Source organism: Phascolarctos cinereus, unplaced genomic scaffold (genome assembly GCF_003287225.1).
Source record: "Phascolarctos cinereus isolate Bilbo 61053 unplaced genomic scaffold, phaCin_HiC Scaffold_726;HRSCAF=1367, whole genome shotgun sequence".
NCBI lineage: Eukaryota > Metazoa > Chordata > Mammalia > Diprotodontia > Phascolarctidae > Phascolarctos > Phascolarctos cinereus.
In genome coordinates, this window is record NW_027556098.1 from 208,719,849 (window position 1) to 208,745,154 (window position 25,306).

At 36.7% G+C, this 25,306-nt stretch overlaps 1 protein-coding gene across 1 annotated transcript in view; it reads left to right on the plus strand.

The window, feature by feature from the left end:
- Positions 1-25,306, plus strand: part of CCDC141 (coiled-coil domain containing 141) — a 272,693-nt gene that overhangs the window by 39,022 nt on the left and 208,365 nt on the right. Inside the window, 3 exon segments of the mRNA XM_078146957.1 lie at positions 4,889-5,088; positions 11,529-11,629; positions 14,224-14,477. Of these exon segments, the coding sequence (XP_078003083.1) occupies positions 4,889-5,088; positions 11,529-11,629; positions 14,224-14,477 (555 nt within the window).

The following is a 25,306-nucleotide window of genomic DNA, read 5'->3' on the forward strand; positions in this document are numbered from 1 at the left end:
TTTCATGAAATTATCTATTATCTCTATGTTTTGTTATTTAAACTATCAAATCCTTAGGATTAAGTTAGTCTCTTTGAGTCTTTCTTTAAAGGCTCTTTATTCAGCATAATTTTGATTATACAGTCAATATAGGATGTTTAATTTGCTTTCGTGAGTTTAGCTGAAGCATTGTTTCCCTCCATTCTGTCCTCTTCTGTTTTTTCCTCTTTTTGACATAAACGTTCTTTGCAAAGAAGGGAGGGAGAAGAAATGTGCTCAGCACTAATAAAATAAAATAAAATGGTGTGATATGCTTTTCTTCCTTTCCCTCTTCTCTTTCCCTTGCTCAGTCCCTGATCAAAGGTCCATGCCCTTTTTTTTCCTTTTAAACTCCTTTTCATTATCTACCTTCCAAGGTTAGAGTTGGTCTTGCTTCTGAACAATCCCTCCATGAATTTATTCTCCCTCTTATTCTCTCCTTTCCCTTCTTCCAGTATTTCTGTTGTACTGGATGTGTTTCTTCATGAAATTCTCTGTGTGTGTGTGTATGTGTGTGTGTGTGTGTGTGTGTGTGTGTGTGTGTGTGTGTGTGTGTCTATGTCTGTGTGTGTGTATATATGTATATATGTTCTACTCTCCTTTGTATATTTCAAATGAAAGTGAGGTTTAAGTGACGTCCACTCTCCTCACTCCCACCTCCATGTTTGTATAGTGTCCTTAAACACTAAAATTATGTGAAGTAGAAATTTCTACCACTTTCCTCCATTTTTTCCCCACCATTTTTGTCTCTCAAGAGCATCAAAACATAACCAAACCACTCCCAGTCCCTCTGTCTTATTTTACTTCTATGACTATTGATAACATTAAAGTTTTGAGGTGACACTCGTTTCTTGTTTCTCTATTAGAATGTACACTTCATCCTTGTATAGGCCCTTTGAATTGGCCAAAAATATTTACTTTTCTATGTGAATCAATGATTGCAGTGTTAGCAGTCTGAAGTTTTTACTCAGCTTTGGTCTTTCCATAGGAAAACTTGTAAGTCCTTTATTTCGTTAAAAAATCATTTTCCCATAAGATTATACTCCTAGTTGGAGCTCCAGAAACTAGCTGCTGGTCCCCACCCCTGTCTGCATACTGGAAGGGTTGGCAGAGTCATAGCAGTAGAATTTTAGGTTGCCTCTGGTCCACACTGCTTGCCCTGAGTATGCAGCTTCAGGCTTCGGCTCCAGTCTACAAGAAGGCTTTGTGATTCTGATCCAGGGACAGAATGACACAACTGCAGGTCCATGTTCCCTTTCCTGATTTACAGTTGCTGGCCATGCTCTGTGCTTGGACCTCCCACCCTCCTGCCTCCCTACCAACGCCCAGAGAGGGCTGGTTGTCTCTCTGTGCCAGTCTGGACCACTGTTTCTCCTTTTAGTACTCTTCCTCAATCTTTGCTAGAGTAGTTGTGGTAGAGAGATGGCTTATATTGCTTCCCCTCATTATATCATCCTTGCTGGTCTCTCTCCCAAATTAAATTCCACCAATCAATTATTAATTCATGTCAGAAATAAAAGTATCAACATTGTAATATTGTAATCATGAATATTACAAGAGGTCATTAGTTCACAAAATACCTAAAGCACTTTGTCATAGTACCAGTCCTCCAAGGAACTTGACTTGAAACCTCTGAGACAGAAGAGATACTACTGGTAAGCAAGTGACACCCTTATGGTTATAGCTTCCAACATCCTCCAGGACATGTCCATGAGCCCAATTTGGAATACACTATACCAAACTAAGCCGAGCCATTTAAAATTTATTAGGGGTTAGAGGGTTTACGTGTATGAAAAAATATTTCCCACAGCATCCTGTCAGAAACAGACATTTTTACCTTATATTCAGATTAATCCTGTCACCTTTATGCAGAATATGGAGCAGTAGCTGTAACAAGCCAGGTGATTACCATCTTCTGCTTAGTTTTATAATGAATTCATTCTCTATTATTTCTTATTCTTCCATCGCTGTCATGAGGTTTTCATGTTTTCCTGTTTTCTTTCCTTAATATAATTGGTGTCAGAAGAATGACTTATCCTGGAATATTAAAATATCTAATATGTATTTCTCTTCTCATTAAATATTCTTGAAATAACACCTGCAAATGAGAAGAGAAATTGTGACTAAGTTAATCCATTTTCATGATAAAGAGTAAAAGATGAAAAACATGTACAGGACAACCCTCCAGATAATCTGAAGAATATCACAGGAGGAGGAAGTAGCTCAGAAATTATCTTCTCTCATACAAAGTAAGGCAAGTGCTACACAATGGATCTGATTCTCATGGTAGTTTGGGTGTTGGGATTGTATAGCTCAGCTTGAACACTGCAGCGAGCAGAGCACCTATTGAATAGACTTCCCCAGAGACAGCTTCAGTGTGAAACCTAATCTGTGGCAGAATCTGATTTGAGTTGCCCATGAATAGCATTTACATTCTAGATAAGTTATTCAGGCACTCATATGAATGTTTGAAAAAGTTTCATTATGAGTTTTTATTCCCTTCCTTTATCAGTCAAGAGAGTGATGCCAGATAGGTTAACCAAGGACACTGGAAATACTTGTATAGTGTCCAGTCTAATATAGCTTGGGGCTAGAAGAGCTGATTTATAAATTTGTTCTTTAAAGGTTAAATAGCACTTTATGGTTACAAAGCATCTTATATACATTATCCCTTCATATTGTCACAACAATCCTATGAGATGATAGTATATTATTATCCCTTGTTTACAAGTGAAGAAATGGAAGGTCAAGTTAAATGCTTTATTCAAGGTTACAAGCTAATAAATTGGACTTGATCTCAACTGTTCTTGCTCCAAATTAATTGTTCTTTCCTCTCTACCACACTCGTTTGGTATACTTTTTAATCCTGAATTTAATTTTTGTCTTTGCATCCATAGTGCCTGGCACGTATTTTTGTACCTAATATATCTTTCTTTTGTACCCCAGTATGGTGTCTGAGCATGTTCTTGGCAAGTTGGAGCAGAGTAAAAAAAGGGCCTTGAAAAGACTGGCTCAACTTCTAAAACCTGACTTCTGTCTCATAGTTTTATGTTTAAGAAAAATAGTATTGAACCCCCACTCATATATTTTCAAATTAAAAAAAATTAATAGACCACCATGGCAGATTGACATCTCACCTGTAATAGAATCTTAGAGATTTGCCTTGAACACAGAAATATTACTTGACTCACCAATGGTCACACAGGTAGTATGATTATCATTTCTATGACTTGAAAATAATGTAACATTTAAATAACTGACATTTCTGTAGTGCTTTACAAATATTACCTCATTTTATCTTCACAATAAGCCTGGGAAGGAGATGCTATTATTTTCCCCATTTCATAGATGAAAAAACTGAGGCAGGCAAAGGTTAAGTGACTTGCTCAAGGTCACATATAACTAATAAGTATCCAAAGCTGGATTTGAATTCAGATCTTTCTGATTCCAGGTCTAGCACTCTATGAATTGTACCATCTAGCTGCCTTGTATAAGTCAGAGGCTAGGACTTGACCTCTTGCTGTATTTCCATATTTAAAAATTGTTAAAACCTTTTTATTTTTATATAACAATTTCTTAATATATCCTTTCCTTTTTTTCTTTTTCTTTTATTTTTTTGGGTTAGGCATTTGGGGTTAAGTGACTTGCCCAGGGTTACCCAGCTAGTTAAGTGTCAAGTGTTTGGTCTGAGGCTAGATTTGAACTCGGGTCCTCCTGACTTCAGGGCCGGTGCTCTATCCACTGTGCCACCTAGGGGCCCCCTCATTTCCCTTTTTTCACCTAGAAAACTATGCTTTATGAAAAGAAGGAGGGGGTTAGGAATTCAACAAAACTAATAATAATGGTTGCATTTATATAGTGTTTTAAAGGTGCAAAGCAATTTACAAATATTATCTCATCTGATTGTCATGATGATCCTGAAAAGTAGGTGATATTTCCCCATTTTACAGATGAGGAAACCAGGGCATACAAGTCACTTGCCCAGGTCATAAAGTTAATAAATGTTTTAAGGCTGGATTTTAATTCAGGCTTTCCTGACTCGAGGCCCAGTGTTCTATCCATTGTAATACCTAGCCGTCTCTAGCCAATATATTAACCAAGTCTTACAGTATATATAGCATTACATGCCCATAGTCCCCCACCTCTGCAAAGAAGGGAAGGGATTGTGTCTCCATATTTCTTTTTCAGAGCCAGCTTGGTCATTCTGATTTAAGTGTTTTTTAATTTGTCTTTTGTGGTTATTGTCTTAGTCATTTTTTCTTGCTTCTGCTTACTTTGTATTTGTGTTCCTTTTCATGGTAAAAGCAAGAAAGTTACTGAAAACATATCTGTTCAAATGTTCACGCACAGAAATCTTTAGCCAGTTAACTTCAAACCCAGTGGAGATGCTGTTTGGGTGATAGACACAAAGACCAAAACCTCTCCAGGTTGGTAGGGCCTGCCAGATGCTGTATTCCACTAGCATAGCTTGTAAGAGTCCGGAGGGGCAGTTCAAATCTGGCCTCAGACCAAACACTTGACACTTACTAGCTGTGTGACCCTGGGCAAATCACTTAACCCCAACTGCCTAATTAAAAAAAAAACAAGAGTCTGGAGCCACATGTTGGCTACAATGATATTTTGGAGTAGGGGGTTTGCAGGGGTTCATCACTGGTAGGTTGACCACCAGGGGATGAAATTATCATCCACAGAAAGTAGGAAGACCATCTTCAAAGGGTTGAGGAATTGTGACCTTTCTCGTTAGAGGGGATATTTAGAATCCACATCAGTAAAATTCTGGAGCTTGTGAAGCAAGTCAGATTTGACCTGAGTTCTTGCCCAAGGTTACTTTATACTTAATTATTTTCATATTTTTTTCCTCTTGGTTCAGACTTTGGAAGATCGGGTATGGGACCTGTTACAGGAGGCAGACAAGGCAGCTGAAGAGAACAAGGACCAGCATCAAGTCTATGAGGCTATGGCTGAGACTCTGGGAGATGCCTGGGCAGTCCTGGTCACTGTCCTGGAGAGGAGAAGAGAGCTCCTGAAACTGACTTCAGAATTTTTCGAAAATGCCCTAGAGGTTTGTGTTGGGAAATTCCATTACCACCTGTTTCAAAAGGGCTTTTTTAAAAGAATCTTTAAATATTTTTGCCTTCTAATTTTCACAAATGAGAATTTTGTGAAAAGCACCTAGATTTTTTTTCTTGATAGTTGAAGAATAATATTGTTGAACGCAGACATGGCATTATTTATTAGCAAATGTAGACATTCAGCCTAAAACTGAGTAGTAAAGAAGGCAGTTTCTCTTCTTTGAAGACAGTAGTAAAAAAAAAAATTAAATTCCTAGGCTCCAGCTTTCTTTGGAGCTTCTGAGATGCATAGTTCTAATGATTTATTCCCTCCTGGAAGGATGGGAAGGTTCTCGTGGAATAATAGAATGTCTCCTCCAAGTAATTTTCCTATCTTTTTAGACATTTTCAAAGTATCATGAAGAAAAACTAGAACTGGCCTTTACTCCATCCCACCAAAATGGAAGTGACCTTTCTTTCCTATGATCCAACTCATAGCATTTTGACCCTCTCATTATGATTGGATAGTGTACCATATTGGTTTTGTGAATATGTGTCCTACCTTTCTCAATAGATCAAAAGCTTCGCGAGATCAAGGCCCTCATTCATCTTTGTAGCCCCATCAATGCCTACCATATTTGGTCAGCTTGCATTTATAAATACCTAGCATGTGCCAGACACTTTGATAAGTACTGGGAATACAAAGAATGAAATGATCCTTACTCTAAAGGAGGTTGCATTCTAACTGGGGAGACAAGAACGATACACAGATATATTACTGTTGTAGTTCATCCTGGGTGATGTCCTAACTTGTTTGTAAATTGGATTTAAGTGAGACACAGGTGAGCAAAGTAGTCAGCCTTACTCTCTTCTCAAGAGAAGTCCAGTGGTAAAACAAAAGTCAAGATGACTGGTGATAGCCCAGAATGCAGTGGATAGCCTTGGTATCTTTGATGTCTAACCAAGTGCTAAGCACTCCGCAGTGTCTTCAGGCCACCTTCATGGACATTGGAACAAATTGTTCTCATCTTCCATTCCACCAGGGAAAGCTTTCACATGCTTCACATACAAAGGCATGTAAATAGGAGGAAATGGAGTGCCATGTGTAGAGACTGGAGAGAAGGCCACTTTGGATGAATTACTGAGTGAAGAAAGGATAGTAACACCCCCCCTAATTCACCAATAAGTTTGAGGCCTGTCAGTTACCCTCAACCTGGTTTAGAATGTCTACTGAGACAGTTTCCCAGGGTGTGGCTGTTGTACAAGCTACAGCTTCTCGCAGCCACAGGTTAGAGTTAGGAGAAGATGGACACCAAAGGTGAATGAGTGGCCCTGAAAAGGTCTCAGCAAGCCCTCACACCAGAGGTGTTAGTTCTCCCTGAATAGCCCATACACTCCATATGTATACATAGAATAAATGTGAAGATAATTGGTGTAGGGTAGTTAGGGAGGGAAAATCACTAGCCCTAACTAAGTTCAGGAAAGAGTTCGTATAAAAAGTGGTACTTGAGCTTCATTTTGGTGGAAGAGATTCTTTGAGGTGGAGGTGAAGAGAGAATTCATTCCAGGGATGGAGGATGGTTATTCCAGAGGTGTGTAAATAGGAGGAGATGGAGTGCCACGTGGCTGAATTAGAGAGTGAAGGAAGGATAGTAACACATAGAAAAGATAAGTTAGGGCCAGGTTGTCAAGGGCTTTAGAAGAAACTGAGCTTATATTTGACCCTAGGGGCAATAGCCACTTGAGTCCTTAAAAATTAATAATGTACATATATAAAATTGCCTACTTATGTCAAGTAGGTGTCCAATAAATACTGAAATGAAATGTAAAAATAACATTTTACATAGGATTGTAACTAGAAGTTTCATTTTTAGTGTTAATTAAAATAAAAGAGAATGTACCTAACAGTCTCTCCTCCATTCCCCTCCCTCCTTGCCTTGTTTCTCTTTAATTCTCATGACTTTTTTGAGCTTCCCAGTTCAACATGTGAGACTCTTAAAGAGCATTATAAATGAGAAATGTCATATTTTAGAGAAGATAGTTATTGGAAATTTCATTTTTAACTTTCCTGTCAAGTTGGCAGCACATTTATTTTGATGTGAGATTGCTGTTTCATTATGATAAAGTACCAGCTTCAAAGAATATGACATCCTCAAATTCAAAAATCAGGATACAAATCCCAAATATTGAAGCTCTGAGGATTAGTTATGGGAAATAAAGACTTGGAGGAGACATGTTCATGTGTCATGAGCTCGTTTAACAGCAAGAGGGGACAGCAGAAACTTTAGACTGTTTCAAAATTTGTTTTTGACAATTTGAGCACAGGTCCAAAAAACTACTTGTTTTGCAGTCTTTGTTGGGGAAACCATATATACTTCCTTTCTTTTTATTCTCCATTCTGACTTCCTCCTAGATGAAACACATGTACACATGTACACATGTACCTGGTTATAGGCACACCTGATTCGTTTCATCTTAGCAAATAGGTCCATGCATATATAACATATATGGTACATTTATTATATATTATTAACACATATAGCATACATGGTACATTGAATTACTCACCTATGTTAAAAAATTTTCCTTAATTCCACATATATACATATATATTTCCCTTAATTCACTCTCTCTCACACACAGGTAAGAAAGCTCTGTCCTTGGTTTTGTTTTTGGGTTGTTTTTTTTTTTTTAGCCTAGGCAATTGGGGTTAAGTGAGTTGCCCAAGGTCACACAGCTAAATATTTCTTTTTTTTTAAAAGGCAATTGGGGTTAAGTGACTTGCCCAGGGTCACACAGCTAGTAAGTGTCAAGTGTTTGGTCTGAGGCCAGATTTGAACTCAGGTCCTTCTGATTTCAGGGCCCGGTGCTCTATCTACTGTACCACCTAGCTGCCCAGCCCTTGTTTTTTTTTCAGTATATACTCTAATCATTAAGATGTAAAGGTTTACCTCACAGAATCCATGAGAAACTTACAAATAAACAACTTTTGGCAATCCTATATTTCATTACTGTATACAAATGTTTCATGGATTTCTCTAGCCCAAAACATCTATCAGCTGGTGACGAGTCTGGTTATGGACCTCTCTGTTCTGAGCACTTTATAGATTAGATATTTGTAAAATGATTGGCACAGTGCCTGGCACATTATAAGCTTTTAATAAATGCTTGTTCCTTTCCCTTTTCCATAGTAAGTAGGCAGGCCTTTGGAAGATAGATATAGAGTTTATATTTAAAACCTTATAGTTATTAATGTGGAAATGGTTTTTTTTCCTCTTCTCAATAGATAAAGATATGGAAGGAGGGAGAGAATTTGAAACTAAAACTAAAAATTTTTAAAAATTAAATAAAGTTCTTACAAGTTTTCTGAAACTTCCCTGAGTTTATGCTCCACTGGCATGACTCTTGAGAATCCCAGGACACTTCCATTCCTGTCCATTTCAGTGCAATTCAAGGTACAATATGCTAGGCATTGAAGAATGCAAAAAAACAAACTAACAAAACAAAAACCCCTCCAAAACCAAACGACAGCAACAACAGAATCAGAACAATCTCTACCCTCAAGATGCTCAAATTCTACTGGGAAGAAAACATATTTTTTTCTGTCTATAGATAAATAAGTACAAAACAATCAATTTACTCATGTAAATAAGTAGGAGACTCACAACGGAGGGAGTACTTGAGTTCAGTCTTGATGGAACAAAAGGATTAGAAGAGGTGGAGGAAGTGTCTTTTGGCAATGGGGGACAATCTATGTAAACAAGCATTTATTACATGCTACCTGACAAGGCAAGGTGCTAGTGTTGGGGTTACAAGTACAAAGAATGATAGGATCCCTTCTCACAGAGGGTTTACTTTCTAATGGGGAAGACAAGTGCATGCATGCGCATAGAGATAGGAACTTGTCTATGATTTCATTTATAGAGAGAATTCTCTATGATGAAATATCTTATTCCAGTGAAGGTCAGAGAAGTCTCTGAAACTTGTAGTCTTGGAGAGTTGCTTAGAGCAAGGAGAGCATATGGGATCTGCCCAGCACCTCCCAGAAGGTATCTGTCAGAAGAGGAGAGCTTTCTGGTTCCAAGACCAGCTTACTATTATGCCTTGGCTGCTTCACATTGTATATTAGTATATACATAATAAAAATATACAAATGGGATGAATAATTTTTAAAAATACAGGTTAGAGAGGACAGTCTCCCTAACTGGGGGTAGAGAGTAGATCAGAAAAGACTTCATATAGAAGATAGTTCCCAAGACGCATCTTGAAGGAAGAAGAGGTATTTCATGAGCTAGAAGAGGAGGAAGTGAACAATGGATTCCAGTCTTGGGAAATAACCAGTGAAAAGGCATGGAAATAGAAAATAGAGAGAAATATGTGAAGAACTGAAAGAAAATTAGTTTACTTGGCTCTCAGAATATTAGAGGAGAAGTAAGGTACACTGAGGCTGAAAAAGGCAATTTGTGAAGGACTATAAAAGGTAAATCAAGTAGTTTATGTTTGTATCCTAGAGGCAATAGGAGGCTACCGAATTTTTTTGAGTAGGGGAGAAACATGGCTAGATTTGAGCTTTAGAAAAGTGACTTTGGCAGCAGTGTGGAGAATAGACTGGAGTGAGGAGAGATTTGAGGCAGGGAGACTAATTAGGGGGCTGTTGCAATAATCTCTGTGAGAAGACCCTGAACTAAGGGGGTGACTATGTGAAGAGAGAGAAGGGCTCAGATGTGAGAGATGTGGATATAGATGCAGCAAGATTTGGCATCTGCTAAGATATGTGGAATGAGAGAGATTGAGAAGTCTCATATGACAGGGTGGTTAAGAACCCGGGAGACAAGAAGAAAAGCGGTGCCTTCGGCACACCTAGAGAAGTTTTGAAGAGGGATGAGTTTGAGAGGAAGGGTAAAATAATAACTTATGTTTGTGGCATGTTGAAGAGAAGGAAAGGAGGAAGGGAATAAAGGTTATTAAGTACCTACTATGTGCCGTACCTTGTGCTAAGAGCTTTACAAATATCTCCTTTGATTCTCACAGCCTTGTGAAGTAGCTGCTATTATTATCCTCATTTTACAGTTGAGGAAACTGAGGCACAGAAAAGGTGTTATTTTTTTAAGTGACTTTCCAGGAGTCACATGGGTAAGAAGTATCTGACTCTGGATTTGAATTCAGTTCTTCCTGATTTCAGGCCTGATCTTCAATCTACCATGCCACATAGCTTTTACATTTGAGATGTGTCTAGGACATTCATTTTGAAATACCCATTAGTTGGTTGGTGGTGTGAGACCAAAGCTAAGAGTGAAAATGGGGCTTTATATATAGATCTATGAGTTATTTGCATGGAGATTATAATTAAAATCATGGGAGTTTATGAGGTCACTAACAGAGAGTATAAAGAGAGAAGAAAGAATGCCCTGGGCTTGGGGTAAACCCACAGTTTGGGGGCATGATATTTTTTTCCAAATTATTTTGCTAAATATTTCCCAATCCCATGTGAAAACATTTGTAACATTCATTTTTTTTTTAATTTTGAGTTCCAAATTCTTTCCCTCCCTCCCCTGCTCCTTGAGGAGCCAAGCAATTTGATATTGATTATTCATGTGAAGTCATGCAAAACATATTTCCATATTAGCCATGTTGCAAAAAAAAAAAAGCACAGACAAAAAACCCCAAGGAAAATAAGAAAGTTTAAAAAAAGTATGCTTCAATCTGCATTCAGAGTTTGTCAGTTCTCTCTCTGGAGGTCGACAGGATTTTTCATCACAGATCCTTTGGGATTGTTTTGGATTATTGTCTTGATCAGAGTAGCTAAGTCTTTCATCGTTGATCATTGCTGTTACTATGTTTGGTGTTCTGATTCTACTCATTTCACTTTGTCTGAGTTCGTATAGGTCTTCCCAGGTTTTTCTGAAGCCACCTGCTTACCATTTCTTATAGCATAATAGTATTCTATCACAATAATAGACTACTGCTTGTTCAGTCATTCCTCAATTGATGGGCATCCGTTCAATTTCTTTGCCACCACAAAAAAAGGCTCCTACAAATGTTTTTGTACAAATATGTCCTTTCCCCTTTTCTGGAATGATATTTTCTTAGTAAGCAAAGGAGAAATAACAGAAGAAAGTAGTTTTCTAAAGATAGCGGTATCAATAGCTGGGGAAATAAGGAAGGACTTCATGTAGGAAGTAGCATTTGAATTGCTCGAAGCAATCCAGCATTACAAGAACTGGAGAGAATGTCTTTAAGGAATGGGAGACAATCTATGCAAATGCTTTGAGGTAGAAGATGGAATCCCCTGTACAAAAAACCAGCAAGAAAGCCAGCATGATGAAACATGGAATGAATGGGGAGGGATAATGCCATAATGAAATATTATAGTAAGACTTCAGTGAAGGTACAAATAGTCAAAAGTTTTTCTTTCAAATGTCCTTTTTTTGGTATGTATTCCTCTTGTAGTTTGCTATCAAAAATAGACCAAGCTGAAGACTTCCTGCAGAATACCCAAGAGTTTGAGAATGCTGAATCCTTAAAATCACTTCTTCAACTCCATGAACACCATTCTAAAGGCAAGAGACACATTTACTACTACCAAGCTGCTCATCATGTGCTTTTAGAGATTTTAAAGAGTAAATGTGAGAATGCAGATTTATGGCACTTTTCAATTCTTTTTTTCTACATATCATGATTAATGTATAGTTCTGACCATAGCAGTGGAACTAAGGCTTCCATAAGAGATTGCAATCATCTTCAGTGAATGATTATTACAAGGTTCAATCGAGCATAATCAGTTTTACATAAGATCTCTGGAGGAGGAATAAGCCCTGTTTCATTTAGAAACTAATGTAGCTTTATATATATATATATATATATAGTAAAAGCATGTGTGTTTCACTTCCCATTCCCCTCCACAATCAGACAAGAAAATCCAGAAAAAATATGGCAAAAGCTAAACAACATAAATAATGAAAACTGGCACAGTGGTTAGAGCAGAGGCTGCTTGAGGCCACTGGTATAAAAAGTGATGCCTTTGGGGTGGAATGGGATATGGCTATAGCCCTGGCTTCCTGTTTTAACTAATTTTTCTTCTCTTTAGAGACTAAGTTCAGTTGTTTGAATCCTACAGGGATTAGAAACCCTGCTGGTATCTTCTAAATTTTGGTACCTTAGGGCAAAGCCTTGATTTTACTCCTGTAGTTACGTATCTGAGTGGGAAGGAGAGGTTGTCAGCATCCTCTCCTTTCATTTCAATCCCATTCACATCAGAATATTCTGAAAAGCTATTTTTAAAGCACTCCAAATGGTGCTACCAATGATTATTTATCATTTACTAATGATCATGTAATTAGGAAGTTTCAAAGAGCAGAGAAGGTAATTTTTCCTGCACAGATTTTGAGAACCCAACATGCCTATGTGTAATTTTGACTGGCTGTTGCTGTACAGGCCCTTGTGACTGGCTGGTCCTATAAATAGCATGCCAGTGTTCAGGATTAAAGCAGCAAGTCACACATTTCGATCATACACTACAATAATCTAGTTGGGTCCAAGACAAGGGAACTGAATCACATGAAATTTCACTCAGGAGGCTGAGGAGTGAATCGAGTGCAGGGAACAGAGATGGGTCCTGTAGTCTCAATTCTATCATCATTGGGCTGACATGATCATCACTTAGCCATTTTAACACTGACAACCCGGCAGTGATTGATGCTTCCTAACTGAGGCCATCAAAGGCAAGTGTTTGTCAGGATAGGAGGCCTGGGAAAAAGACAAACTTTCCCAAAGGGTTTGAGGATGGAGGCGGAAAGCTGGAGGTTAGTCATTGATGTCTCTTTGTTCCATTCCTTCCAATGTGTTAGCCTTTGAGGCAACATGGAGCTAGTTTGCATGCAGCACCTGGTGCAGGTTGGGGAAAGAGGCAAGCAGCTTCTCGGACTGACAGCTGAAAAGAAGATCCTTAATTTCAGTGTCATGGAAATGGTTCAGAAGAGCCTTTGAAGTCCAAATAAATGGATGGAATGTTGGTTGAGGGCAAGTGCCAGGGCTGTTTTACTGATGACTAAAGGCCATCTTAGTTGTAGTCACATAACCCTCATGGGGCAGTTGGAACAGGCCCAGTGAAGCAGATTCAGAAGTAGCAGAGCCTAAGGAAGAAATCCTTGGGGCCTGAGAGCCAAGAGGCCACTAATGGGTCAGTCTTAAGCAGGTTTCTTCATGTGCCTAATGGAATTCTGAGTGTGAGTCTTGTAAGGTCTTGAGATACAAGTTACTGAAATCATTCCTTACAACTTTTACTACCAGTAAAAATGAGATATTGAGTGAGTCATGAAGTGTTGGGATGATGTTCCTGCAAAATATAATTGTGTAAATGCATTTTATTATTAAATATATAGTATTACACTTCAACTAAATGGTGGCCTTATCTTAATTAGTTCAGTTATGTTTTTCCAATACCCAACAGTGCCAGACTTGGTTAGTGTAGTCAAAAAACCCTCCAAAATACCCTCAATAATATAGATTTATAAGTCATTCACAATATTCAGATGGTCATAGGACTTAATTATTATTTTAATTTTATTAGATAAGTTGTATTGATGCCTTTTGTTTTTATATCAATCATTTCTTTTCTTTTTTTTTTTTTTGGTTAAGCAATGGGGTTAAGTGACTTGCCCAGGGTTACACAGCTAGTAAGTGTCAAGTGTCTGAGGCCACATTGAACTCAGGTCCTCCTGAATCCAGGGCCGGTGCTCTATCCACTATGCCACCTAGCTGCCCCCATATCAATCATTTCTGAATATGTCTCACCCTTACCTCAGCAGTAAACTAACCATCCATTGTAATCAAGAAAAGGTCAGCAAAAACAATGGGTGCAGTTTCTGATACTGCATGTAACATTCTCTTCACTTATTCCCCTTTGCTTCTCTTCTGGAAGGAAGATGAGGAAAATATAAATTACAGGAGTTTAAAAGATAAATTACAGATCTCTTCCTTTACTATTAATGTAGAAAATTATAATAATTGACTCAAAGAATCACACAGTCTTAGAGTTAGAAAGAACCTTAGTGATGCAACTTTTCTCTTTCAAAGGTACTTCCAAATGCTTGAATATTGTGATGTGTAGGTTGGGTCTCACTGAGATGTGGTTTGTCATCTCTTTTTCTTCCAGAGCTCTTAGGACGATCCCTAACCCTCTTAAACAAAAGTCACCAACTGACTGAATTTATAGAAAAATTCAAATGTGATGGACCTAATGTGAACCCCGAATTGATTCAGGGGGCTCATAGCAGTTGCTTGAAGATTGACAGCCTTCTCGAATTGCTACAAGACAGGAGAAGGCAGCTGGACAAGTACCTGAAGCAGCAACGTCAGGAGCTGGAGCAGGTCCTGCAAATTTTCCAGTGGGACCAAGAGGAAAACCAGGTATTTATTCTACAAGGGATTAATGAAGATGTATGGCCTCAGTAGAGCCATCGGGACTAATATCTGGGTTAGTTGTGCTCAGGAGAGCAGGTTTCTTTGTGTCTCTTGTTCATTTAAACCATTCATAATATAAAAAGAATTGAGTTTTGTGGAATGGCCAGCTGTTGAGTGACTCAGAGATATGTCTACCTTTCAACACATGTGGATGAGGAATGGTTATAATGCAATGTGCTTTGCAAAGTTTTGAAAATCAATTGGCCACATGTGCGGTGAGCATAAGTGGAAAACAAAGCCTGAAAGAGGATGCCCTTTTACCTTTGTAATTTTCAGGTAGTCTAAAGTTAAAAACAAACCAACAAACAAAAACCTAATTTTATCAAAATGATTATAGTATTTTATTTTAATTTAAAACTAGACTTCTTAACCTTTGTGTGTGTGTGTGTCACAGACTCCTTTGTGGTCTGGTGAAGCCTATCGACCCCCTCTCAGAACAATGTTTCTAAATGCATAGGATTATAAAAGAAACCAAAGGTTCATGAAAATGAAGATGTGATTATTTTTGTTAGCTAAGTTCATGGATACTTTGAAATATATACATGGACTTCCAAGGGGTCGGTAGCCACCATGTTAATAACTCTTGGTTTAAAAGTTTGATGGGAAGCAGAGAAATTTTTCATAAGACAAAATGATTTAAAGGCAGGGCTTTTTTTTTTGACCTATATGAAAATCAGGAATCTATAAAAAAGAGGAAAAGCAAATACATTTTCACTGGAAAATGAAAAATCACTGATATCTCAAAATAAAAAGAAGCCAAATATTAAAGACTCCAGTTAAAAGTTCTTCAGTTAAAAGTGATAACTGTGCTTTCTTAAGTGCTGAAGATTTAGATTAAGGCCAGCCTTTGGCTGCTCAATCCTCATTGCATTTCTGCTTCACAGGAATGTTAATCTTTGCAGTCAGGTGCTTGTTAAGGTCTAGGAATGGGCTGTGGGCATGATCATGGTCAGAGGATCACACAAATGACATTCCTATCTTTTGTAGCCTTGACATGTCCTCTCATGGAATGGAGTAATGATTTTCTGAGGAAAAGGAAGATAATCCCTTCCTCAGTGTTCTATTAAAATAGATTATTTAGTTTAGTGGGTAAGAGATGACAGAATTCGCTTCAGAAATGGCCTTGTGGTGACTCACTGCTTCTACAACAGCAGGGAGTTCATAGAATTGGTTCTTTTTTAATTTTATTTTTTCAATTAAATGTAAAGACAATTTTTAACATTCATTTAAAATATTTTGAATTCCAAATTTTCTCACTCCCTTACCTCTCCCTAAAATGGTAATCGATTTAGTATAGGTTATATACGTGAAATCATGTAAACATATTTCCATATTAGTTATGTTGTGAAAGAAGAAACAGACCAAAAGGTAAAAAACCATGAAAAAAAAGTGAAAACAGTATGATTCCATCTGAATTAAGACTAAATCAGTTTTTTCTCTAAATGTGAATAGCACTTTCCATTATGAATTCTTTGGAATTGTCTTGGATCATTGCATTGCTGGGAGGAGCTGAGTTATTCATAGTTGATTATCACATAATGTTGCTGTTACTGTGTACAATGTTCTCCTGGCTCTGCTCACTTCATTTTGCATCAGTTCATGTGTGTCTTTCCAGGTTTTTCTGAAATCTGCCTGCTTGTCATTTCTTATAGCAGAATAGTATTCCATTACATTTATATACCACAACTTGTTCAGCCATTCCCCAAATGATGGACATCCCCTCAATTTCCAATTCTTTGCCATCACAGAAAGAGCTGCTATAAATATTTCTGTATATGTGGGTCCTTTTATCTCTCTGCAAAGGTACTTCTAATGATATATTTTATAATGAATTTTTGCTCTGGATTGCACAGAAATCTGGCCAAAAATACTGTATCTTACAGTGTAAAAATATTTGGTCAAAAAGTAAAAAAATTAAGTCCAGTGGATTGTGTGATATCACATAGGGGAAACAAAAAAATGTTTCATTAAATCAACAGTTTTCACTGAATTCAACTAAATTTTATATATATGTATGTACAGCTAAAAAAAACCCAATATAACTATATCAAATATACTGAGACTATCTAAATGCTGTCCTTTATAATAACTACTTCTGTCAATCACTTTGTTAACATTCACTAAACTCTTACTATGTTCAAGGCAGTGTAAGTGCTAAGGATACAAAGAAAAGCAAAAACATGGTCCCTGCCTTCAAAGAACTCACATTCTAAAAATATTAATGGGCAGTCAAATAAGTCCCTCTCCAGTGTTCTTTATAAAAACCATTTCCATAAATCATTCGGTCATCAAATATTTATTAAGCACTTATACATGCCAGGCACTATTCTAAGCACTAGGGATAATAGAGAAAGGCAAAAGCACAGTCCCTGCTCTCAAGGAACTGGCATACAAATAACTATGCACATTCTCTCTCTCTCTCTCTCTCTCTCTCTCTCTCTCTCTCTCTCTCTCTCTCTCTCTCTCTCTCTCTCTTTCTCTCCCCATCCACCATCCATCCATCCATCTATCTATCTATCTATCTATCTATCTATCTATCTATCTATCTATCTATCTATCTTTAGGTCTACTTATGTAAAATAAGTAGAAGGTAGTCTTAAGGGAAAGAGATTAGTAGTGGGAAAGACCAGGAAAGTTCTTTTGCCAAAGGTGGGATTCTAGCATTTTTCTAGTTTTGTATTGTGGTGATACTATACATACTTTAATCAAAATGCATATGGAATAAGAATATAGTTTAAAATAGAAAAAAGATACAATTAGATGCATTTGGGGATATTTAAAAAAAATTATCAGCTCAAAATTGGGTGGCAGTCATTCAGTCAACCTCTCTTTATCATGGCAGTATTGTTGATATATACTTCCTTCCACTACAATAGTTTTACTGGCTTAATGAATGGTAAATTGTGGAAATTTAGTTGAAGGAGCCCCCCTTTTCAATTTATGCTCCTAAATCGCTATTTTTAAATATACCTTTGAAATTTTGAAATGCCGACTGCAACTCTCTTAAAGGTAGAGAATATTAATGATTCTGATTTGAATTTGATTGCTAGTGTCATTAGAGAAAAAAGACTAGATCTGAGATTTTATTGATATAGGGAACTCCTGAAAGAGGAAACCAAGATTGCCATCTCTTCTGCAATATATGACCCTAGAGAGTGCTGCTTAGATCACTGAGATGGTAAATGATGTGCCCTAAGTCACACACTTAAAAGTGGGACTTGAGTTCAGGTCTTCCTGGGTGAGGCTGGCTTTCTAGGCACTATGCCATTACTACCCAATTAACAAACAAAAACAATCGGGTAACCCATGGTAGTAATCATGTTCTTTGATGTGGTATATTGGCTCTAAATTCTCATTAAATGCTAGAGCCTTCTTATGTGGTGACTGGCTGCCATGATTGTTTAGAATGGTATGCCAGTGCAGAAAAGATTATGGGGTTCGATCTTATTATGGGCTAGTTAACTCTGCTTTGCCTTACTGTATATCTACCTCCATTTTTCAGTTCTCCTTTTAACCGATGCCTTGGTTAAAAGTTGGTTTAGATGAGAGTGGAATAATTCATAGTAGAAACTCACCCTACATGAATACTTTATTGATGGCAGATCAGTAGCACTAGTTTTGTAAGTGCATACCATCATAGGACTGTGTGTGTGTGTGTGTGTGTGTGTGTGTATGTGTGTGTAGACAGAGAAAGGAGGGGGGAGAGAGAGAGTGAGAGAGAGAAGAAAAATTTATCTACTGATAACCTAGAAATTGCTTTTTAAAATTTTGTATTGATAAGATTTTATTTTCATGCCTCTATTTCCAAATATGTCCCTCTATCAACTGCTACTTAGAAAGTCATAGCTTATATTAAAAAAGGGATATGTGTAGAGGGGTGAAAGCAGGTCTACAAAATTCACTAACACATAAACTAAGTTTTACAGTGTGGGTAACATTAAAAACCCATCTATGCAAAGAAGAAGAGATGTATTTTGTCATCTCTTCTTTTGGACCAAGTTTGGTTTAATTATATAGCATAGCCAAGTTTAACTGCATAGCATTCAGTTTCATTTTTCCTTTTTTTTTTACTTTCTATTTACTTTGTTATAGTTGTGTATATTGCTTTCCTGGTTTTATTTCACCTTGCATCAGTCCATATAAGTCTTCCCAGTCTTTTCTGTGTTTTATATAGATAATTTTTTTACAGGACAGTAATATTCTATGGCTTTCCTGAATCATAAATTATTTAGTTATTTCCTAAGCAATATACATTGTTTCCAATTCTTTACAACTACAAAAAGTACTACTATGACTATCTTGACATATATAGGACCATTTTTTCTTTGACCTCTTTCAAGTATATATGTAGCAATGGAATCTCTAATTCAAAGGGAATGGACATTTTAGTTATTTTCTTGACATTATTCCAAATTGCTTTCCAAAATAATCAGACCAATTCATGATTCACCAATGGTATATTATTAGTGTGCCTGTCTTTACATAGCCTCTCCAATATGGACTGTTCCCATCTGTTGTCACCTTTGCCAATTTGATATGTGTAATCTTAAACCTGTTAGGAATCTTGAAAGGACTTTCCTTTGCATTTCCTCCTATTTACTGTTGCTATGTAGAAATGCTATTGATTTTTATGTTTAATCTGATACTTTACCGAAGCTATTGTCCCAGTGTCTTTGCTGATTCTCCAGAGTTTCCTAAGTAAACTACCACATCATCATCAAATAGGGATAATTGTGTCTCCTTTATCCCTATCTTTAGACTTTTACTTTCTTTTGTCTTGAATTAATACCATTGCTAACATTTCTTGAACTATGTCAGATAGTAGTGGAGAAAGATGGCACCCTTGTTTTATTTATTTCTTTATCAGGAAAGCCACAATTTCCTCTTTGATAGTTGTGCTAATTTGGGGGTTTAGATATTTTGTTGTTCTTCAGTCGTTTTCAGTTCTATCTGACTCTTCATGACCCCATTTAGGATTTTCTTAACAAAGATACCAGAGTGGCTTGCCATGAGGAAACTGAGATAAACAGGGTTAAGTGATTTGCCCAGGGTTCCATAGATAGTGTCTCAAGCCATGTTTGGACTCAGGAAGATAAGTCTTCTTAAGTCCAGGACTGGCACTCTATCCACTGTGTCAACCAGCTGCCCTTTAGATATATACTTTTATCATATTAAATCATTCGTTTACTGTGCTTTAAAGTGTTTTTTTTAAAGCAACAATGAGCTTTATATTTTCTTAAAGGTTTTTCCCTCTATGGATACAACCATGTGCTTTGAAGGTGTTTTTATTTTTAATGTAGTTAGTTATGTTAATTATTTTCTTAATGATGAATGATTCTTGAATCTCTGGTGCAAATCCAACTTACTATAGTAAATAGTTTTTGGAACATTGCTGTAATCTTTTAATTAGGATTTTATTTTAAAATTTTGAAACAATATTCACTAGTGATATTTGTCTGTAGTTTTCTATCTTTGCTTTACCCTTTCATTATTTGGGTAACAGAATTCTGTTTGTCTCACAAAAAGAGTTTGAGGTAGAGTATTTTCTTTTCTTAATTGTTAAAAATAATTTGTGTGGTATATATATTTATTAACTGTTCTTTAAATATTTAATAGAATTCACTTGTAAATCCAACTGGACCACAATTTTATTTCTTTGATAGTTCCTATGTAGCTAGTTTAATTTCATTTTCTGAAATTAAATTGTTTAGAGTCTCTATTTCATGTTCTGCCCATTTGGATATTTTTATAAAAATCCTACATTTCTCTTAAATTCTCAATTTTGCTGGTATATAATTTGCATTTAATAGACTTGGAAATCACTTTACTGAAATATATTGTTTACAAAGAAAATTTCTCAAAGTGGTAGAAATACACAAATATTAAGGTTGGACCTTCAAATCTTATTCTGGTACCTCATTGTGATGTACAGAGATCCTTTGTTCTCAAAGACAATGGCAATAGAATGCAGGTGCTAGCAGATCCTACCAATATGTCATTGTGTTTGGTTCTGGCAATAGGCTGTATTTCTTTTGTCTGTAGACTACACTAGTTAGATCTGGAGAGATGCATTACCATCTTTTTTTTAAGGTGATAAAAAATTCAGAAGCAGCAGCTTTCATAGGCCATCTACTAATTCATGAAAGGAATAAAGCCTGCATTGGTAGAGGTGAAGGCCAGTGATCCAAATCACAAATCCTTGAAGTACTCAAGAATTAGAACTGAATGGGCACTAGGAATGATCTAATCCAAACTCGTCCCTTTGAAAATAAACTGAGTATCAGAGTATCACAGAGTAGCTGAATTAAACTTGCAGCCCACATTCTCTGACCCTAAATTCAGTATACTTTCTGCTACATTATATTATTCTTGCTATGCTACATTGTAGTAGTTAAAATCACATGATTATTTTAGAAAGTTCAAAATTAACTTTGCAACTCAGTAACCTAGTCAAAAGATCCCAATTCAATCAGTCCTTTGCCATAATGGAGAGTGAAGAAATGGCTTGATAATACTATAGTCAGCTTATATTCAGTTATATTCACTGGAAAAAGCATTTATGATTTCTGATCTCAAGGAACACAGATTCTTTCTCCTGGATTTTGTCACTTCTGTTGATATGAACTCTATACAAAAGTCCTTCTCCAATGTTTCATCATGGTCTAGAGATGACTCGGGTCCTTAAAAATATTCCAGAACATAAACTCTGTCAGCCTCTAACAAGATGGATTCAAAATTCCTTACATTCATTCTTCTTTGTGGCACAATAGTGTTCCACTAAGTTCTTACAGCACAGTTGGTTCAGTCATTGGGCACATTTTGTGTTTTAATTATTTTTTGACAGTAATTTTATTTGGTTAGGAATATCAAAAACTAAGTGGAGAATCATAGTGCTGATTCAACAGAAGCATAGTAACAGGATAGTTTTCTGAATGAGTGTCCTATTCATTTGGCACTTGTCTATTTTTAAGTGCTTGTGACCTAAAGCAGTTGTATCAGAACCTAGTGCAGAATCCAGAAGTATGACTAATTCCCCTTTGTTAGGGGAGGTAAATGACCAAGGATCACAACTGATAAGTAAGATTTCCAGCAGAAGCAGCAGCAAATAACAACAACCCTGAATCCCAACTCCCCATAACAGATGGAATGAAAAATGCAGCTTCTTTCTTCAGTTTCTAATAAGGATGGGATGAGCCGATAAGCATAATCACAACACTTTTCTTTATCAATGTTTTTAATATGTAAAAATGTGCACTTATTTTAAATAGAAAGAGCAGCTGACCTTCCTTTTCAGTGCCAGCAGCATTTTGTTTTGCAGATAATCTACTTCATTAATGAAAATCAGAGGCAGATTGGGGTATTTTGTGCATAATTAATTATCTTGGCAAGAAGATTTATGAATGTAATTTTTCTCAATTGCTCTAATCAGGCTTATGTGAGACAAACAAATAAATTAAACCTAAGTTATTCATGGTCTCTTTGTAAAAGGCTGTGTCAAGGGCACAGAGGAGAATTCAGCAGACATTAGGATAGAAAACTACTTTTCATTGCACTGACTTTAAATGTTCATAAGATGGAAACTCTGGAAGAATGTGACTCCTGTCGACAATTGGAAGGTGTTAATGAGCTGTCAGTTTAGCAGTGAGATATATATTATATAATATTTATATACATTGTAGTCTTTATTAATAGCAATCAAAATGACATCAGAAATGACTCATCTGTCTATCAGTCATATGCCTGATGATTATTGAAAATGTGTGTGTGTGTGTGTGTGTGTGCATGTGTGTGTACATGTACACATTCATGGGCCTACATAGGTAAATGTGTGCTCCTCTGTGAACAATGCTGAGGCCTCCTTGTTGGAATGGAGAAGTTTGTGTATTCGAATGTAGCCTTCAATCATTGGTCTGGCATGTAGCCAAGAATGGGTAAAACCACCAGGTGCAAAATCCCATTGGGAATCATTTCATCACCTAAACTGCAGCAGATTTAATAACATTCATAGAATTTCCCTATGAAAAACAAACTGTCTTTTAGAGTTTGCATCTGAGGACAATTAGCAGCAATAGATGTCCACTATCTTACAATTGTTATAAGGGTATGTAATTTTTAATGTGACAGAAGCTTAAACTAATTAGAAACTGCTAGATGAAGCAAAGATTATGAAGTATATGATATGCCAGACTAACCTTATTTTCTTTTTTTCTCAAGAGAATGCTACAGACACAGTGCAACGACGGGGTTTCAATAAGGCATTTGACAAAATCTCTCAAGATGTCCCTGGGTATAAGATGGAGAGATATGGACAGAATGACAGGACAGGTAGATTCAGAACTGGTTGAAGGATAAGAACAAAAGAGTTTTTAGTGGAGAGTTCTCAGGCTTTGGCCCAATTCTAGTCAATATTTTTATGAAGGAATAAATGGCATGCTTTTCTTACATAACACAATTTATATTTCTAGCTAACAGGTTGAATGGTAGAACTGGGGCCCTAAAAGATCTCAACAAATTGGAATGATGGATAAAACCTAGTACAATGAAATTTATACTTTGCTTATTTCAATGACTCTCTGTTCTCATTGACATGAGTATTCCCACCATGTGTGCCAATTATGAACTGACTATGCCTTCTCAGCCTGTGCAATTCTTATACATGTTCTTTCATACATTTTGTAAATAGGACTTATCCAATGGTCTGGAGGCCTTTTAGGTCTGTTTATGTTTTAGGATGAAAGCACCGTAGTATCTGGGCTATCCATATGTCATTCTTTGCTCTTGAAACATGACAAGCCCATCTCCTTTTCAGATTATATACGTCTTAATACTTCTTATGCCACTTTTTGCATGTAAGATCATCATTGGAAATATGTCATGGCCTATTTGTGTTTATCTATGACTTTTCTGTGACAATCTCAATGTTACGAAAAGATGTACTTTTAGCAGAGTTTTTGCAAAGGAATTATAGGCTTATAGACTTAAAGTGTGAGGGGGAATTCTATGTGTCTTCAGAAGTTTTCCAGGTCAGATCCCTTATTTTGCAAATGAGGAATCTGATGCCCAGAAAAGTTGTAATTTGCCTAAGATCATAGGAAATAGGTGGTAAAGCTGGTACTTTTATACTAAATGCTTAGGGATCATATTGCATATATTTTTGGCCGCCTTCCTATCTTATTTTTTTAAACAAATGAGAAACAGGCAAATGCAATGGCTCCAGGTCACTTAGGGTGGCTCTATATTGGAGAAACAATGCTCTTAATATCTCTGGCACTCATACACATTGCCAGTGCCCTGGGCAAGGAATTATAGGCATTGTTTCCTTTCCTGATGATATATTCTAATTGCTTCTTCAAACTTCCCTCTCATGAATCAGGTAAGGATTCAGGGCTGGAAACTCCCCTTCTTGTCTCATACTCTGCTATATTGGACAATAATTTCAAGCCTGGATAGAAATAAGTAAAGAGTATAGACCAAAATCATACATACTTATAAAGAAACAGGGATGAAGGGGGTAAGGCACTTAAAAGTAATAAACAAACTTATGAAATTGTGTCATGAGGAATACCTGTGTGACTGTTTAGAGTCAGAGAATTTGAAGAGACCTTAGACATCATCAAGTCTAATATCCTCATACTACAGATGAGAAAATTTAAGGCCACATGACTAGTTTATGGCAGTTCTGCCACTAGAATTCAAATTGTCTTCTATCACTCTAAATCTAATGTCATTACATCATATTGCCTCTCAATAAGGGTATCCCATTCAAAACCTTTATAATAGCTTTACTATCACGTATAGTCAGGGAGCACTGGATTGGATGGTATGTTTGGTGACTACTTGTCTCTCCCTTCATTAAAATTTGCCTAAAAGCAGTGTAAAAGACCTGATTTAATAAAATTTCTCATTTGGAAAGAAGAAAATTAGTAAATAACGAGATGAATGAACACTATCCAGAATTGTTTGTTTCCCGTCTCACAGCTCACATAAAACAATTCTTGTAGAAGACAAACTTTCCCTAACATATAAACAAGAAAACATATTTTGGTCACTTAAGGCAGAAACTTATCTAGGGCACATTCAAGCTTCAGCAAGCTAATGAAGGCAGGTCAGAAGTCTGTCCAAGAAATGAATAAGCCCAGCTACTTTAAAACCATATTTCTTCACACTTCTCTCCTGTCTCCCCACCTGTGGGCCCCCCCCCCAGGACTCAGGTAATAAGAATCAACTTGATTTGCTCTCGACCTGGCATTTCTTATATTTATGGGTTCATGACTATTTGTAAAACCGGTTACTGAGTTTCCATCTTTGTCTGAATTGTCTCCTAGGAAATGAGTGCAAATGGTTTCTGTTCCATAAGAGACTGAGAATAAGAAAAACAAGTTGGTATGTTGGGAGGGGGGAAGTTTATGATAATAGCAGTATGCCTTCAAGATCAAAGTATTTACTCCAACTGTCACCTATGGTCATCAATTGTAATTGAAAACAACTGTGTGTAGCCTTGATCATTGGAAGAGAGCCTGTCAAGAAGCCTAGGGTTAAGAGAGATAAACACTTGATGACTTTTTTTCCATTATCAGTCCTCCTGTCTCTAATAGCATCTGGTTATTTGGCAAGAGTTGTTGAGTACAAGGGAAAGGAAAATAATTTAAAGAGATATCCATCTTTCTCTTAAGTGCAGCATTTATGAAAGGGGTTTGAATTATTTAAAGCTTGGATTTTTTCCTGCATCAAGGATTTAAACAAAGCTCAAAAAATCAGATTTGCTCAAGAGACAG